The sequence below is a fragment of the Quercus suber genome, unplaced genomic scaffold (assembly GCF_002906115.3).
Source record: "Quercus suber isolate HL8 unplaced genomic scaffold, Cork oak 2.0 scaffold_355, whole genome shotgun sequence".
NCBI lineage: Eukaryota > Viridiplantae > Streptophyta > Magnoliopsida > Fagales > Fagaceae > Quercus > Quercus suber.
In genome coordinates, this window is record NW_027069807.1 from 86,823 (window position 1) to 103,798 (window position 16,976).

The 16,976-nt window shown below is 37.1% G+C and overlaps 1 protein-coding gene across 1 annotated transcript; it reads right to left on the reverse strand.

The window, feature by feature from the left end:
• Positions 1-10,693: 10,693 nt before the first annotated feature.
• LOC112037507 (G-type lectin S-receptor-like serine/threonine-protein kinase At1g11330) lies at positions 10,694-16,764 on the reverse strand. The gene is made up of 5 exons (XM_065760152.1): positions 15,329-16,764; positions 11,590-11,697; positions 11,355-11,515; positions 11,062-11,272; positions 10,694-10,750 (listed from the first exon to the last, which is right to left on the reverse strand). The coding sequence occupies exons 1-5, from the start codon at positions 16,641-16,643 to the stop codon at positions 10,728-10,730; spliced, it is 1,818 nt and encodes a 605-aa protein (XP_065616224.1). The 5' UTR covers positions 16,644-16,764; the 3' UTR covers positions 10,694-10,727.
• Between the last annotated feature and the right edge of the window lie 212 nt (positions 16,765-16,976).

Genomic DNA, 16,976 nt, shown 5'->3' on the forward strand with positions numbered 1-16,976 from the left:
CTAAGGCTTTGGAATTCCTTTTTTCTTTCCTTTGCTAGCGGTACAAGCTGATCCAGAAGGCACACATTCTCCCCAAACCGTATCTGATTTCTGCGATTCCACACAGCCTAGCTCATGAAGCCAAGTAATGCAGCGTCCTTCTCTTCCTCAAATGCATGACTGAAAATTTCTCTTACATTGCTCCCCTGCCTACCCGATATCCAAGACCACTCCGAGCTCCAAATCACCTACACATCAGAACAGAAAAATAAAGCATGTGAGCAATCCTCTTCCTCCGTCTTGCAGCGGTCACAAAGGCCATCAGGGACGATTTTCCTCCGCTGCAAATTTTTCCTGGTGGGCAAGGTTTCTCTGCAAGCACGCCAAACAAAATTCTTGACTTTGCTAGGGACTTCAAGACTCCAAACTTTTTTCCAAAAGGCAGAATCTTGAGCTGGTGCATGTGAATTTTCTGTTTGCTCCTGCAGAAATCTATAACCAGGTTTCACCGAATATTGACCTGATGGATTAAAAGGCCATATCAGTGTATCCGATTGGCTAGTTGAACTTAGTGGAATGGCTTTGATCACCTCTGCCTCAACCGGATTAAAAACATGATCTATAACCTCTCCTCTCCAACTCCTTGTGACTGGATTAATGAGTACTTCAACATTAGAATTTTCTTGACCCCACAGAACTGGAGTTTTAACTCTTGTTGCATTCCTTGATGGCAGCCAGTTATCCGCCCAAATTCTGATTTGCTTCCCATCTCCCACCCTCCATAATGCTCCCTTTTTTAAGACATCACGCCCTTTCAAGATACTTTTCCAGACATGTGAAGCAAATGGGGCTTCTTTAGCATCAAGGATAGTCCCATGTGGAAAGAACCTAGCCTTGAATACTCTATAAAAAAGCGAGCTATCATCATGCAACAACCTCCAAGCTAATTTGGCTAGCATAGCCTCATTAAACATCACCAGGTCTTTGAACCCCAATCCTCCGTTTGTTTTATGTTGGCACAAGTCATCCCATTTAATCCAATGCACTTTCCTTCTATCTCCCCTTTGTCCCCACCAAAACTTGCGAACAAGAGACTCAATTTCCTGGCACAACGTGGTTGGGAGTTTTAAGCAACTCATAGTGTAAGTGGGGATTGCTTGAATTACCGCTTTGATAAGAACTTCCCTTCCGGCTTAAGAAAGTAACTTCCCCTCCCACCCCTGTAATTTCTTCCATACTCTTTGCTTCAAATGATCAAAGCTAGCTCTCTTATTTCTACCCACCATTGCAGGTAACCCCAGATATGTCTCATATTGTCTCAAGGCCGAAACTCCAATTGCACTCATGATCTGATTTTGCATCTCAAGAGGTGTGGACTTGCTGAAAAATAGAGAAGTCTTATCTCTATTAAGCTTTTGCCCCGAAACTCGCTCATATGAAGAAAGTATTTCTAGCACCTTTTGACACTCCTGAGTAGTAGCCCTGCAAAACAAAAGGCTATCATCCGCAAAGAATAAATGTGTTAGTTTAGGACCATTTCGACAAATAGAGACACCTTGGATATCACCATCATCTGCTGCTTTTTTAATCATCCTATGAAGGCCCTCCGAGCAAAGCAAAAAGAGATAAGGAGACAATGGATCGCCTTGGCGGATACCTCGGCTTGGTTTGATATTCCCCATAGGTTCACCATTAATCAAGAGAGAATAGGTCACTGTAGATATACACTCCATTACTAACTCCACCCATTTATCATTAAAACCCATTTTTCTCATGACTTCCCTCAAGAAAGACCACTCAACCCGATCATAGGCCTTGCTCATATCTAATTTAAGAGCCATAAATCCATTCTTCCCCGAATTATGATTCTTCATATAGTGCAAGGTTTCAAAGGCTACCATGATGTTGTCAGTAATGAGGTGACCTTTGATGAAGGCACTTTGATGTTCGGAGATAAGGTAAGGAAGCACTCGTTTTAGTCTATTTGCAAGTACTTTTGAGAAAATCTTGTAAAGTACATTGCATAGACTAATGGGTCTGAACTCGGTTACTCTTTTCGGATTTTTTGTCTTGGGAATTAGAGTGATGAAAGCGTGGTTTAGGGGGGTAGGAATTGAGCCTGTATTCAAGTAGTGCAGAATGGAAGTAGTAACATCATTACCAACTAAATCCCAAAAGTTTTGATAGAAGAGTGGTGGCATTCCGTCAGGTCCAGGCGCCTTCAATGGTGCCATCTGTTTCAAGGCATTTTCAACTTCCCAAGCCTCAAAATCACTGCATAGGGAGGCATTCATATCCTCTGTCACGGACTGGGGAATAGATTCCAAGCCAGCCTCAATTGCATTCGGATTTGAGGATGTAAAAAGCTGCTGAAAATACTCAGTAAAAGTGGCAGAAATTTGATCTGTTTGAGTACACCATTCCTCATCACGATTCTTGATGCCTGAGATGGAGTTTCGCCGCTTCCTTTGTGTTGCTCGGCAATGAAAGAACCGAGTATTTCGATCCCCTTCTTTAAGATACAGAGCACATGACCGCTGCCTCCACATCCTTTCCTCCTTTTCCATTAAAGCATTAATCTCTTTTCTCAATTGTAGAAGCAAATCCGTGCCTCCACCTTGCACAGCCCTCCTCTCGGCTTGACTTAGTAGTTTTTTCTTCTTCTCCAACTCGTATTTTATATTTCCAAAGCATTCTTTACTCCAACGAGTTAACTCCCTGCTGCATGTATCTAACTTTCTAAGTACCTTCTTCTCTTCAACCACATCATAGTTGGCTTGCCAAATTCCTTCAACTAGTTCTCCACAACCCTTATCTGCCAGCCATATCTCTTCAAAATGAAAAACCTTCTGCTTTTTCTGAAAATCCAAGTCAGATAGTTCCACCCACAGAATTTTGTGATCCGAAGTAGTACTATCTATGTGGTGCACCCGCGAGCCAGGAAATTTTGAGAACCATTCGTAGGAAGCTACTGCCCTATCAAGCCATTCCCAAATGGAAACACCATTCCTATAATGCTTGCACCAAGTGTACGGCAAACCTTTGAAGCCCAAATCCATAAGTTTACATTCATCTAAGGCATCCCAGAAAATCTGCATCTGTGCATAAGGCCTTAGCCTTCCTCCCAATTTTTCTGACTGCTTAATAATCTCGTTAAAGTCCCCGGCACACAACCAGGGAAGCGAGCTCCGCCCATGTAAACTTCGTAATAAGTCCCAAGATTCTTGCCTCTTATGAGTTTCGGGTTCACCGTAAAATCCAGTAAACCGCCAAGGTTCCCCAGAATTTTTATTAATTGTGATATCAATATGATTCACGGATGAGGATTCAATCTCGATCTCTACATTGGATTTCCAGTAAAGCACAAGACCCCCACCATTATTCACTCTAGGAACAAAGAACTTTTTGTCAAACTGAATGCGATCCTTTACATAGTCTAGCCTTGCTTCATCTGCCAGTGTTTCGGCTAAGAACACGACAGAGGGTGCTTTTGCTTGTACCACTCTCACAAGCTCTTGAACTTCCAGGAGGTTCCCAAGCCCCCTGCAGTTCCAAACTAAGCAATTCATTGGGCCTGGCGGGGCGGGAAACCAGCCTCCGCCAACATCGGTGTACTTTCCTTGTCAACATAAGAGACCTGTAGCTTTTTACTTGGTGACTCACACTGATCAATAACCAGGCAAGAAGGGCGCTTTGAACCAGCCAGATCAAGCCTGGTGTCTATGGGAATTTCTGTGACACGTTGAAGTCTTTTCCACTTGGCTTGTGGTGGAATTTCAGAGACCACGTGTTGAGGAAAAGAGTTGTTAATATCATGATGGATATTATTACTTTCTTTGAGAGTCTGGGAACTGAGAGTGTGCTAAGGTGGCAGACTCGGATTTACCTCCAAAGAGCTTTTTAAATTTTCTAAATCAAAGAGTGGAGAGGCTTCCTTGTTTGGACTAGAATCAATATCAGCATTAATCAAGGGCTCCTCATAAATTCCCAAATCTTTGTCAATCTCTCTTAATTGCTGAGAGAATAAATCCCCTTTATTTCTGTGCTCCTGGAAATTAGGAAAAGATTTGCTTTGTTGATCTGAAGACATATAGGCTTCATGATCTCCGGGATTCACGGTAGCAGAGCCCTGATTTGAATTTTCCTTATTTGGCGCCATCTTTCCTGACTAAGGAATTGACGACGGAGGTTTCCACCCCTCTCTCCGCTAAACCTCCGTCGTGTTGAAATATTTTCCGGCCTATCCTCATAGTAACCTAAGACACAGACCACGGATTTCTTTGTTGCCCCCAACTGGTTTGCTCTGATCCAAGATCCGAACTGCTGTTGTTCAGGTTTTAACGACCCTTTACTTTGAATCCAAAAATCGCAGTCCCTGTCACCATGATCAAAACAACCACACCAATAGCATATGTTAGGTAAACGCTCATATCTGAAATTTACCCATACCTTTTCGCCACCCTCAAGCTTAATAATTCTGTCTCGGCACAAGGGTTGGAAAACATCTAGTGTAACTCTGACACGAACATAATTCCCACATTCGCACTCCGTAACTGTTGTGGATCGATCCACAATGCCTATTGAACCACAAATATCCTCTGCGACAGACTTATTTCTGAAACCAACGGGAATGTTGTGCACCTGAACCCAGAAGGAAGACTTATCCAGAGGCAAGTCACCAATGGGGGTAAGCCTATCATACTTCTGCAATACCACCAACGACTTATCAAAACTCCAAGGCTCACTGGATATTATTCGGTCAACATTTGCTTCGTTATCAAAAACAAATAGAACCCTGTGTTCGCCCTCATTGCTGACTGTGAAGCCGTTTTCCGCCCTCCATAGTGGTTTAAAGGTCCTTGCCACTGCATCAGTATTGAGGGCACGCCGAGTCAAAAATCTTGCTGCAATGATATGTTCCTTCAAGCAACGATCCTTAGTGATACTAATATCGTCCCCCTCTCGTTCAGACAGGGAGAGACAGTTCCAATGTTTTGTGAGATCGTCCATACTGATAGATAAGGAAGAAGGAATAAAACAGGAAGAGAGATAGAGTTGGATTGATAATGAGAAAGAGAAGAGGGAATGATAAGAAAATAGAAAAGGAGAACTGTATCCCAATCCCCAAAGAAAATACCACAAGCCCTACACGCAACACTGTCGCGAGAGGGGAAGAAGAGCCTTACAAGAAGGAACTTCAAATTCTATAGTCGAAGGGAGAAGGAGACCAAACTTCCTAAACGACAGAGAAACCCTATTACACGTATCCTTGCTTCTTAATTATATTCACATTGTCAAAGTCTCAACTCTCAATTATAATCTATGTTTTTAAAACCGGATTTCCTGAAGTATTCGTACTTCTTAATTATATTTCTGAACAACATGGCCTATTGTCTCCCATTGAATAACTTATACACCAATCGGTCAAGCTATTTATTTTTCAATCAATTCTCTCCCATACTCTGCCAAATGCATCTCACCACCCCACCCTCATTTTCATCACTTTCCATTTCTGATACTACAGTAATTAGTAACTACATGGAGAAACAATAATTTATTTATGTTTTGTTGTGCTTTAATTTTTTCTAAATACTTTATAAAACTTTTTCAAAAAAAGTATTTTATAAAAGGGGGGTTTCATTTAACTCAACTGATAAAATCTCTTATAATTGAATAAGAGATCTGAGATTCAATTCCTGCTTATACCAAAAACCGATTGGTATCTTAGTTTAATAATAAAGAGTACAACCATTAGAAGTGGATGTCATAGGTTAAAACTCTATATTAGAAAAAAAAAATGTAAATTCCATTAAACTCCCCTAAAGTTTGGGCAAATACCACTTAGGTCCAAAACATTTTTAAATTAACCAATAAGGTCCCTAAAAGACAGCTTAATCCCTAACACCCTTAACACCGTAACCCCTTCGTTACTCATTTTTCTTTCTCTCACTCAGACTTGTCTCTTCTCTCTCGTCCCACTCATTCTCTCTCAAATCTCCCTTCTCTATCTTTTCTTTCTTGTCCCTCTCTCTCTCTCTCTCTCTCCAATTTGACCCACTCTATCTCACGGATGTTCATCAGTCGAATCGTTAGGTACCACTGAATCGTTGTGGGCAATTTTCCTTTGGCTGGCATTGATCAAGATAGCCTGAGGTCGGTTTTTTAGCATATACAATGGTGGTTTTCATCTAAATGTTTGTCGGTGCTCCGATCTTTAATAGGAAAAAGAGAATATCAACCACACAAGCATGTAAAAATGAAGAAGATCTCAATATTATGAACCAAATCAGAGCCAACACAAGCCAAATTTGGGTTAAAAATCGTTAGATCTAGGTTCAAATTGAAGCTAACTTGAAAAAAAATCTAGGCAAATCTTGATTCGAAAGCTTTCATATCTGGGTTCGAATCAATTGAATCGGCTAGAGCCACTTCTAATATGGGTGGATTTGCAATGTGGGTGGTTGTGGCTTCTAATGTGGTGGTTGGTTTGCTAATTTTTTGGATGAGTTTTGTTGTAAGACTTGGGTTTAGTTGTGGGTTTAGCTAGGATTTGTTTGAATTTTTTGGATTTGAGTTTTATTGTTGTGGGTTTGGCTGGGATTTTATTTTATTTTAATTTTTTGGATTTGAGTTCTGTGGTAAGATTTAGGTTTTGTTGTTATGGCTTTGGTTGGGATTGGGTATGGGTAAAATTGGAGCAGATTTAAGGTTAGAGAGCGATATAAGTGAAGAGTGGTATGAAAGAGGGAGAGGAACGAGAGAGAAAAGGCTAGAGAGAGTTAGAGAATGAGTAGAACGAGAGTAAAGAGACAAATCTAATTGAGGAAAAGAAAAATGAGTAATGGAGGGGTTACAGTGTTAAGGATTAAGTTGTCTTTTAGGAATCTAATTGGTTAATTTTGAAATATTTTGGACTTGAGTGGTATTTGCCCAAACTTCAGGGGAGGTTAATGGAATTTACCCAAAAAAAATAAGTACTTTATAAAAGTTGTGGCAACTGATACTTTTTACAAATTTAATCCACTTATTTCTATATAATTAATTTATAAAGTAATAATAATGCCACCAATGTCGACATATGATCCCAAACCGAACCCTAGTGAATCTTGAGTTTGGAGGGATAAGTGGATCCACAAATAATAGGATTTTTCACGTGTAATTTTCTACCTAATGTCTAGTTTATCTTGTTACCAACCTATCATAGCATATAAGGTTGTGTTCTATCCCAAATTGGGTAACAAAGTTTTGAAGAATGATTGAAGTAGGTTTGAGCGTTCATTTACTAATGGTAAAGATATGAGGCTTTCCATAACATCCTTTTAACAAAGTTAAAATATTTTAGTTATCCTTGAACTTTAACGATTCAAAAGACAATTTATTGATTAAATAATAATAATAATAAATATGCACACTAAAGTATGAAGGGGTCAATTGGCAATTGCTTAGCAACACCATTTTCCTATTAGTTTGGTGTTTTGATTGTAAATTGATCAAAAATGAGATAAATAGCATTGGTATATTATTGGACTTACATTGTACTTGAACTTGAAGAATCATGGGCTGGGCTTGTAGTCTCAAGTTGCGACGGAAGAGTTAAGTTGAGCCTCAAACATGCCAGGCAACTTTACTAATGGCTCGGCCACAATGCGTGGTTAGGTTTTAGCTAGACCATCTGAGCATAGGGTCTGATTCGTGGGTGGTTGGGCTTGAGTGTGAGGGGTTTAGATGAGAGAGGTTGTAGGAGTTTTGTTGAGAAGGATATATGGGTAAGGTTTCAGAGATTGGCTTTTAGTGTGGGCTTGGTTGGTTGGGTGAGAGTTGAGTGGTCTTGTGGCCATTTAGTTCATCGTTGTGTGATTGATCTAACTGCTATTTTGTGGTGAGTTAATTACAACTTATATACATGTGGTTTGACCGAAATTTAAGTTACTTACTTGTGATTTGAAATTTGACACTTTACCCATCTAAGATTAGCTCAGTTAGGCTTTCGTAACTCACTTCTATTAAAAATGAAACTAAATATGTATTTTTACTCTCGTTTATGTTTCTCTCCCCTCAAAACTAGTATATACAACTAAAAAGTAGTTTGGATTTTCTTTTTTTGTGTGGTTTTTGAGAAGTATCCCTCAAGGAATCCTTTATGACTAAAATTTTATCAAGCATCCAACTTCGAGAAGAAAACATTCAAATTTAGTTTTCCTAAATCGAATCTTAAACTGATTTTAATCCCAAGTCCAAATTCAAAAGATATTTTAAAAAAAGAAACCTAGTCGGTTCATCAAACTCTCCAACACCAAATCGACTTAGGATTCCTATTTCCAAACTCCCAAGTCCACTAGCCCTTACTCCTTTGATTAGCTTTCAATCGCAAAAATATTCTGAGTCTAGGAACAATTAGAAGCAATTAGATGAGCGAGAAACAAGTTAGAAAGATAAATTTGTAGGAGAATCTTAAGAACATGGAATGGCCTCTCTGCGCCAATGGTTGCGGCTTTTATGGATCTGTGGAGACATAAAACCTGTGTTAGATTTTCAAAGGGAAGAATGTCGGGGAGATAAACACATTGGGGAGCTTCCTTGAGTAATTAATATAACATATAGAGACACACTTTAACCCAAAAGGCCTAAGCCCAATGAGTATGTGCTCAATTATGTTATATTAACCACTTATTCTTCTTATCTTTATTCAATGTAGGACTTCACTCACACGTGTAACCCAACAATCTCCCCCTCACGTGTGAGTCTCTGCCACTCTGTGGGCTTCAAGACTTCTCTGTGGGCCATGAATAAGTCCTACTTGCTCCCCCTTGTCTAATGGGCTTTTCACTTCATCAGCACGTCATCCATGGGTCTCTCATACGCCATCCATAGGAACCACGTGTCAACCCCGCACACACATCCATGGGAACCCCGCATGTTCATGTCCATGGGAACCTCGCACGTCATCATTGTTTAGCACCATTTGCAATATTCCTTTGTTGGGCTTTTCTTTTCTCCAGGATTTTTGTCCTCATCACCTTTGCCGCACACCACCATAGGCTCTGATACCACTTGTCAGGAGAGATAAACACCTTGGGGAGCTTTCTTTGAGTAATTAATATAATATATAGAGACACACTTTAACCCAAAAGGCCTAAGCCCAATGAGTATGTGCTCAATTATGTTATATTAACCACTTATTCTTCTTATCTTTATTCAATGTAGGACTTCACTCACACGTGTAACCCAACAAAGAACTCCCCAAGACAGCCAAAGAAGACAAGGAACCCCAACAAGTTTTAATGAAGATGGATCTTTCACCATGTGCTAATGGTTGCGGTTTCTTTGGAATGGTAGACACAAGGAACATGTGCTCAAAGTGCTAAAATGACTCTCCCAAAGGAGAACTTGCAGACAAAGTTATAGAGAGAAGCTTCTACAGCGGCTGTGGTAATGTTTGTTATTAATTTTTACAAAATTTTCACTTTTTTATCTTTTTTTTATTTATTTATTATTATTTATGTTTTTTACATTTTGAAAAGAGAGAAACATAAAATAGAGCAAAAATATATATTTAGCTCTATTTTTAATAAAGGTAGGTTAGGAAACTTCAAGTGAGTTAATCTTATATGAGTAAAGTGTCAAATTTCAAACTAAGAGTAGATAACTTTGGCCAAACCATACAAGTGAAAAGTTGTAATTGACACTAAAATTTCAAACTTATCTTCAGCCAACATGACTCGGACTACACCTCTGATCAGTAGCCTTTATTAGCATTCTTTCTGGTCATGTGCCGCAATCATCTCCATCTACAGTTTTTCAAACCACACTCATGATCAGTAGACCCCACTGTATGATCAGCACCATGCTTCGCATTTGGAATTGACATTTATTGGCTTTCTTTCTTGTCAAGTGTCTCAGTTTGAGGCTTCAGAATTCTGCAAAACGATGCTGGAAAAAGTGCCTTAAGTGAGGATTCTAAAGCTAGTAACAATTTTAACAGTATATTGAAAGTTGTGACTCTACAATTATGACATTTTTTGAAAGTTTTAACTCTTCAATTATGACCTTTTAATGGTGCTCTTTCATTGTGTCTTCGTTGTCCATTTTTAAAATCATATTCAATTTTTTGTTTGTGCAGAATATTTGAACACTCATAATAAATTCTGAAATTCTATAGAATTGTTATATGTAGAATTCAAACTTTGTTATATCTGAACTTTGAAAAGAGAGTACGGTTTGCATCCTTAAAGATGCTAAACAAAGCACAAATAGTGGTGTTATTATTTAAAAATTTAATTTCAACAAAGCTCTTACTATGTCCCGATGACCCTTTTTAGTATTGGCTTGATTTTCACTGCCTGTAAAAATTCTGGCAATTCCAAAGTCCGATATTTTTGGATTTAGCTCTTCATCTAACAAGATATTACTTGCCTTTAGATCCCTATGAATAATCTTCAGTNGGAATGCTATCTCAAGCACTTTCTTCCTATCTAGCATAAACTTTTTGTAATAGTGATATTGCAAATGGAGGACTTTATCTGGCCGGTTGAGCAGGCTTTTCATTTGAAGCAATCTGCCTTACGGTGAATGCAGGTTGTTTTGGATGGGCAGATCCAGAATCTCACTATTAGCATTGAAATTATAGCGACACAGTTGCCTGTCTCTTGCCAATTCTTGCACACACAGCAGTCCCACATGTATGCATCTCAACATCTCATTTGAAAGCAAGGATCCATATTGTTGGGTCTACGAAAGCCATTATGTTGTCATCGTTCCACAATTTCCATGCCTGAAAGATGACAAGTGTGAAAGACAAAAATTTTAGATCCCTATGAATAATCTTCAGTCTAGAATCCCTATGAAGGTAGAGCAGGCCTCTACTAATTCCTTCAATAATGTTGAAGCGTTTTTTCCAATCAAGGTGTTTTTGGTTGAGTGGATCTAAATGAATAGTGACCAAAAGAAATAACAAAGAGATAAGAGTAAATTTGTATATAGAGGTCATGGATTCAACACATTGAGTATATAGAAACCAGATTTCTAGATTTCAGAGTTATTCTATTGATGAGCCTAAAAGGAAGGGAATTTAAATGTACTAACCAAAAACAATTGCGTCCAAACTTTTGTTTGACATGTACTCATAGATCAACATTTTCTCTTCTCCCTCAATGCAGCAGCCAAGAAGTCTTACAAGATTTCGATGTTGCAGCTTAGAGATCACAAACACCTCATTCATAAATTCTTCAAGCCCTTGTCCAGAGGATGTTGACAGTTTTTTCACTGCTATTTCCTGTCCATCATGCAACTTTCCCTGGCAAAAGAAACAACGAATATAAGTATTTATCTATATGATTTAAAGAGGAACTAATGAAGGCTACTAGAGCAACCATTACCTTATAAACTGTACCATAGCCACCTCGGCCAAGCATATTAGCTACATGAAAGTTGTTTGTTGCAGTTGCCAATTCTACCAAACTAAAAGTTGGCAACTCGTGGAGTTTAACTTTGTTCAGGTTTTTGGATGGTAAACTCTCCCTGCTTTTATTTTTCCTTGCTGTGGAAAATTTTAACAGTAAGCTATGCATCTAGCAATTTCTAGTTCCCGTAGTTAATGATAGGGCATATTACCTCTTTTTTTGGTCATCCATCTCCAAAAGAAGTATGCGGTGCTGGGAATGGCCATTGCTCCAATAATCACTGTAATTGTGAAGATTACTTTCAAATTTCTCTCGTTTTCTGTGTATCAGAAAAAGTTTCAACTAATTTTGTCAAGTTTTTGAAAATAAATTTATATAATATCTAAAAGTTAAAGCTAATACTAAGCTTATGTTGAGTCACATCATATCAAAAAATATAAAAATGTTAATGTATGCAATAAATTTTGCTACTCTATCATTGTGCCATATCATCCACCTCTTCTCAACATCTTCTTTCTCTTTTTAAACTTTACTTCTCCCTATTATTTAAAATACAAAACAAAAGCTAAAAATTTTCTTCTCCTTGTTAGTCCACAGTTATTGTTACATTTCTTCCAACTTTTCCTCTCCCATTTTGCTTCTTTATCTCATTACTACTCTTTACTTTACTATTACACTTTCTTCATCATTTTTTTCTTTTTTATATTTTGACTTTTCTTCTCTCCATCTTATTTTGTATAAATTTGATATCATTTCCCCCATTCAATTTATATTTTTCTCAACCAAAAAATGTGAGTACTCTCTCTCTTGGTGGATTTTTGTTCTTTCTTATTGCTCTAATTTAGGTTGGTGGGGTTTTTTTTTTTTTCCTAAATTTCCCAGCCATAAGTCTTCTTTCTCCCTCTTATAGCTTTGGTTGGATTTTGATTTAAGTTAATACTTAGTTTTTTTTTTTTTTGAAATAGAAATTTGAGTTTATATCAAAATACAATCTACATAGCTATGAATTTGAATGTGTCTACCAATTGTTTGAGTAAAAAAAATTATTATAAAGTCTATCTTTTATTCCTTTGGTTTCATTTTAATTTTAGTTAAGATAACATTGTAATTTTGTGATGGGTTTTAATATCATGATAATCTTCATATTCTTTAAGAGATGAGAAATTTGAATAATAAATTTAAAAATTACAAATTTTAGTTGTATATTAGGCTAATATAACACACTATAATAGAAGTTAGAAGAATGTGAAACACCTTAAAAAAATATTAATCAAACACACCAAAAAATAATATAATGATATATTTATAAAGATAAAAAGATTAAAAAAAAATATATATGTGTAGAAGTCTTTTAAAAAAAAACACAATACTTGAAGCAATTGATGCGTGAAGTTGCAACTAGTTTAATCTAATGTGTGAAACTTGGACTAATTTTTCCAAATAGCATAATTTTAGAAAAAAATTTAGCAGAAACACATCTGGCTATATGTAGCACTTTTTTGGAACTCGAATTTGTCAAACTCAAGTTCCAAGTGAAACTTGAGTTTACCAAACTCAAGTTCCAAGCTTAAGTAACATATAATGCTTGGAATTCAAGTTTGGTAAACTCGAGTTTCACTTGTGTTAGAACCAAGTGCTTACCTACTACACTAAAAGCCATAGTTGAAGGTAAGGGCACAAAATTATTTCCTTAAAGGGTGGTAGCCTAGCGCCAATAGGTTGACTGAGACTTGGCCCAACTTGGCCTCTACCTCTAGTAGGATGTTAAAAAATAATTAATCAAACACACCAAAAAAATATAAATGATATATTTATAAAGATAAAAGATTAAAAAAATATATGTGTAGAGTCTTTAAAAAAATATTGGCATGATGGTGAAGTTGCAACTAGTTCTAATCTAATGTGTGAAACTTAGCGCTAATTTTGCCAAATAGCTAATTTTAGTAAAAAATTNCTTGGCCTCTACCTCTAGTAGGATGTTGGAATTGGCCCACTAGGCCTCCGCCAATTGTCCCACCCCCAACACCTACACATGTGCAGCAAGGAGTGAAACTCGTGACCTGCCTCTAATACAAGGCCTCCAACAACTTGGAACCAGGGACAGGCCTAGATTTTAAACTAGCGGGGGCTAGAGTATAAAGAAAAAGAAAAAAAAAGAAAAAGAAAAAAAAACCTCCAAATAGGCATCTATATAGTATTAAAAAAAAAATCATTGTTTCTAAAACCATTAAGATGCAATCATTTACCAACAAAGACAAAAACATATAATAATTATACTAGGCTGGCTAAGAGTTTTTTCTTTTTGGTTGAAGTTAGAGCATTCATAGTGATGGTGCTAAAATTTTTAGCTTATAGCACCTCAAAAATCTACTTTTATCTATTTTACCACCTCACTTTACAATACACCCAATATCAAATGTTTTATTTTTTTTAACACTTCTTTAAAATAATATAAACAAATCATTAAAATAATAAATAAATGAGAGAATTTGATTTTTTTTTTTATTTTTTAAATTGAAGGAAGAGATATAATTTAATAAAATATTTATTTTATTTTTAATAAATACTACAGTCAACTGGTATTTATATCAGTTTACTATAGTTGCAAAAAATTTAGTTTTAAATTTCTTCAATAACACATGATTTTTTGGTTCTTTGGTGGTAAAATATTTTTTTTTTTTTGCTATAATACAATCACCATTGTGAATGTTTTTATTGTTTTGTTAAGTTTTTGGATTGGATAGTTGCTATTTGCGTAAGACTTGTTAGACTTATTGAGGAGAAAGAGGGCTTAAGGTTTTAGAAGGGGACCCAACTATAAAAAATAAAATATATAATAACTATAAAAATTAAAAATTAAAAAATTGGACCCAAGGGATCCCCTTGGGCCCCCACCTGGTTCGTCCCTGTTTGAAACTCAAGTTTGTCAAACTCTAGCTCCAAACTCGAGTTCAAAAAAGTCTACATAACTAATAAGTTGCTCGAATGTTTCTCCTAAATTTCCTTAATTATGCTATTTGACAAAAAAAGGCCGTGAAACTTGCTTGATTTTATGTTTTGTCAATTTATAAACCTAAACATCTGAACCAATGTGTTGCTCAGAAAAGATATATATATATATATATATATGGGAAAGAGAAACGCCGGGGGGGGGGGGGGGGGGGTGGGTGGTGTTAGTAGAAACACGTCTGGCCAAATTTTTTTTTTTTTTTTTTGCCAAATTTATTTAGTTATGTAGCACTCTTTTAGAACTAAAGTTTGTCAAACTCAAGTTCCGAACTTAAGTAACACAAAATGCTTGAAATTCAAGTTTGGTAAACTCGAGTTTCACTTATATTAGAATCAAGCACTTACCCACTGCACCAAAAGCTATAATTGATGGTAAGAGTGCAACTTTATTCCCTTAAAATGTGGCAACCCAACACCAACAAGTTGATTGAGACTTGACCTCTGCCTTAATAGGATGTTGGAATTGGCCCATTAGGCCTCTGCACAACAATCCCACCCCCAACATTTGCACATGCACAACAGAGAGTGGAACTTGTGACCTGGCCTTGATACTAGGCCTCCAATAGCTTGGAACTCGAGTTTGTTAAATTTGAGTTCTAAAAAAGTGCTACATAACTAAATAAGTTTGTCTGAATGTGTTTCTCCTAAATTTTTCCTTAAATTATGCTATTTAGCAAAAAAAGGCCGTGAAACTTGCTAGATTTTATGTTTTGTCAATTTATAATACCTAAACATCTAACCAACGTGTGGCTCAGAAAATGATATATATAAATTGAGAAGGAGGGGGGGGAAGTGGTTGTTAAGTCAGAAGAGTTGGAGTAGTGAAGATCAACACAGTTCCAAAACTTATCACCATAAGAATTAAAGTTTCTCTCTAGTCTAACGGATGATCATAAGCATAAGAGTACACAAAACTGGGAGAGAAAAAAAAAAGTACTTACCAAATTCCAAATAAGACAAACGAATATATATATCCATCGCACCAGTCGAGAATTTCTGAAGGTCAATTCCACCAGTGGAGAATTTTTGCAGGTCAATTAGGTTTCCACTCCATGACATACAACCAATGCCAGTATCATATGCATAAGCTACACAAGAACAGTTCTCCAAGCACTGCTTTCGACAATCATCTTTACTTCCATATGACCACTCTGCAAAGTCTGGCACTTTGACCATCTCCAGTTTCAAAAACCCATCTGCTTTTCCTCCTCCTTCACTAATATTGTTCACCCTTTCACACTGCAATGGTATCCTCCTCACACATCCACTCATCCAATTACCTCTATTCCATTCCTCAACAATCTTTGGCTCAAACCCTTTCAAACAACTGCAGATTGGTGAACTCAGCGCATAACAGTTTCCAAATGCACCACAGGTGCCATAAACATCACATTCATTTGCCGGAGCGAACCCAACAACCTCCCAATCCTCCTTCTCATCATCCCAATTTATCTGCATTGAATTTCCTTGTGAATCCACCAAATGTTTTGACAAACCTAATACGTTCAAATAAACGAAGGTTGCATAAACTATCTCTTCTTTATCATATACTAAAATGAATCCACTATGATAATCTAGAACCCAGCTCTGTGCTCCAGTAAAGAACTGACCATTCCATGGACCAGTCCGCCAATATGGATGACCGTCTTTCCAAACGAAACCTTGGGGAATGTTTTGTAGATTAATGCCTGCCGAGAATCTTCCAGTGGATGGATCAGAAGGGCTCTTCCATGATGTCAGTTGTATTTTCTGATTTGTTCTTAAATTGTTACTAAGTTTCATCCTTGGCAAGAGTGTATCACAAGGATGTTGAAAACTCTCCCATACTATTGCTCCTGTTGTGTCGCGTTGCAAGACAAGGTTGCCGGAATCCAACAGAGTGGCACTTGAATTTGGTACAGAATTTGAAACATTTGATGACCACAGAATCTCTGCCTGTCCATTTAGTACCACAAGATTTCCATCCTCATATATAGTAAGAACCCCAGAAGAATCCTTAAGGGGTCTGTCTCTGTTAGCTACCCAAACGACACTGAAATAAGTGACTACCGAAATCTTATTGTACCATATACCAAGGTAGCGGTTGGTAGAATTTACAGGACTGAAGAATCCCATTCTGAAAGAACTCCCACGGGAGATTATGAAATCAGGGTCTTTGAGGGATTGAGAAGATATAATGGTGTCTAATGCAACGCCAAAGTTTAAACAAAAGCAACAAAAGACAGACAACAAGCTTCTCTTGCTAAGATATCCCATGACTACTTGTTCAGACCAACTTGTGTGGGAGTTTAAGGATGCAGAACAGGGAGGCCAGGTTCATCTAACACATTACAACTTTGGTAATTGGTAGTCTTCTAGGAAAGACGCTACTCTAGACTTTCAATTAGCAGATCCACAATATATATTTTATATTTTTATGCTTTAATTTTTTCTATTTACCTTATAAATTTGTGAATACTGCTTACTTTTTATAAATTTAATCCACTTATTTGTATTTTTTTTTTTAATTTCTAAAATAATAATGATACCACCAATATCGATATCTGATTCTAGGTTGACCCTTAGTGAGTCTTGAGTTTGGAGGGATGC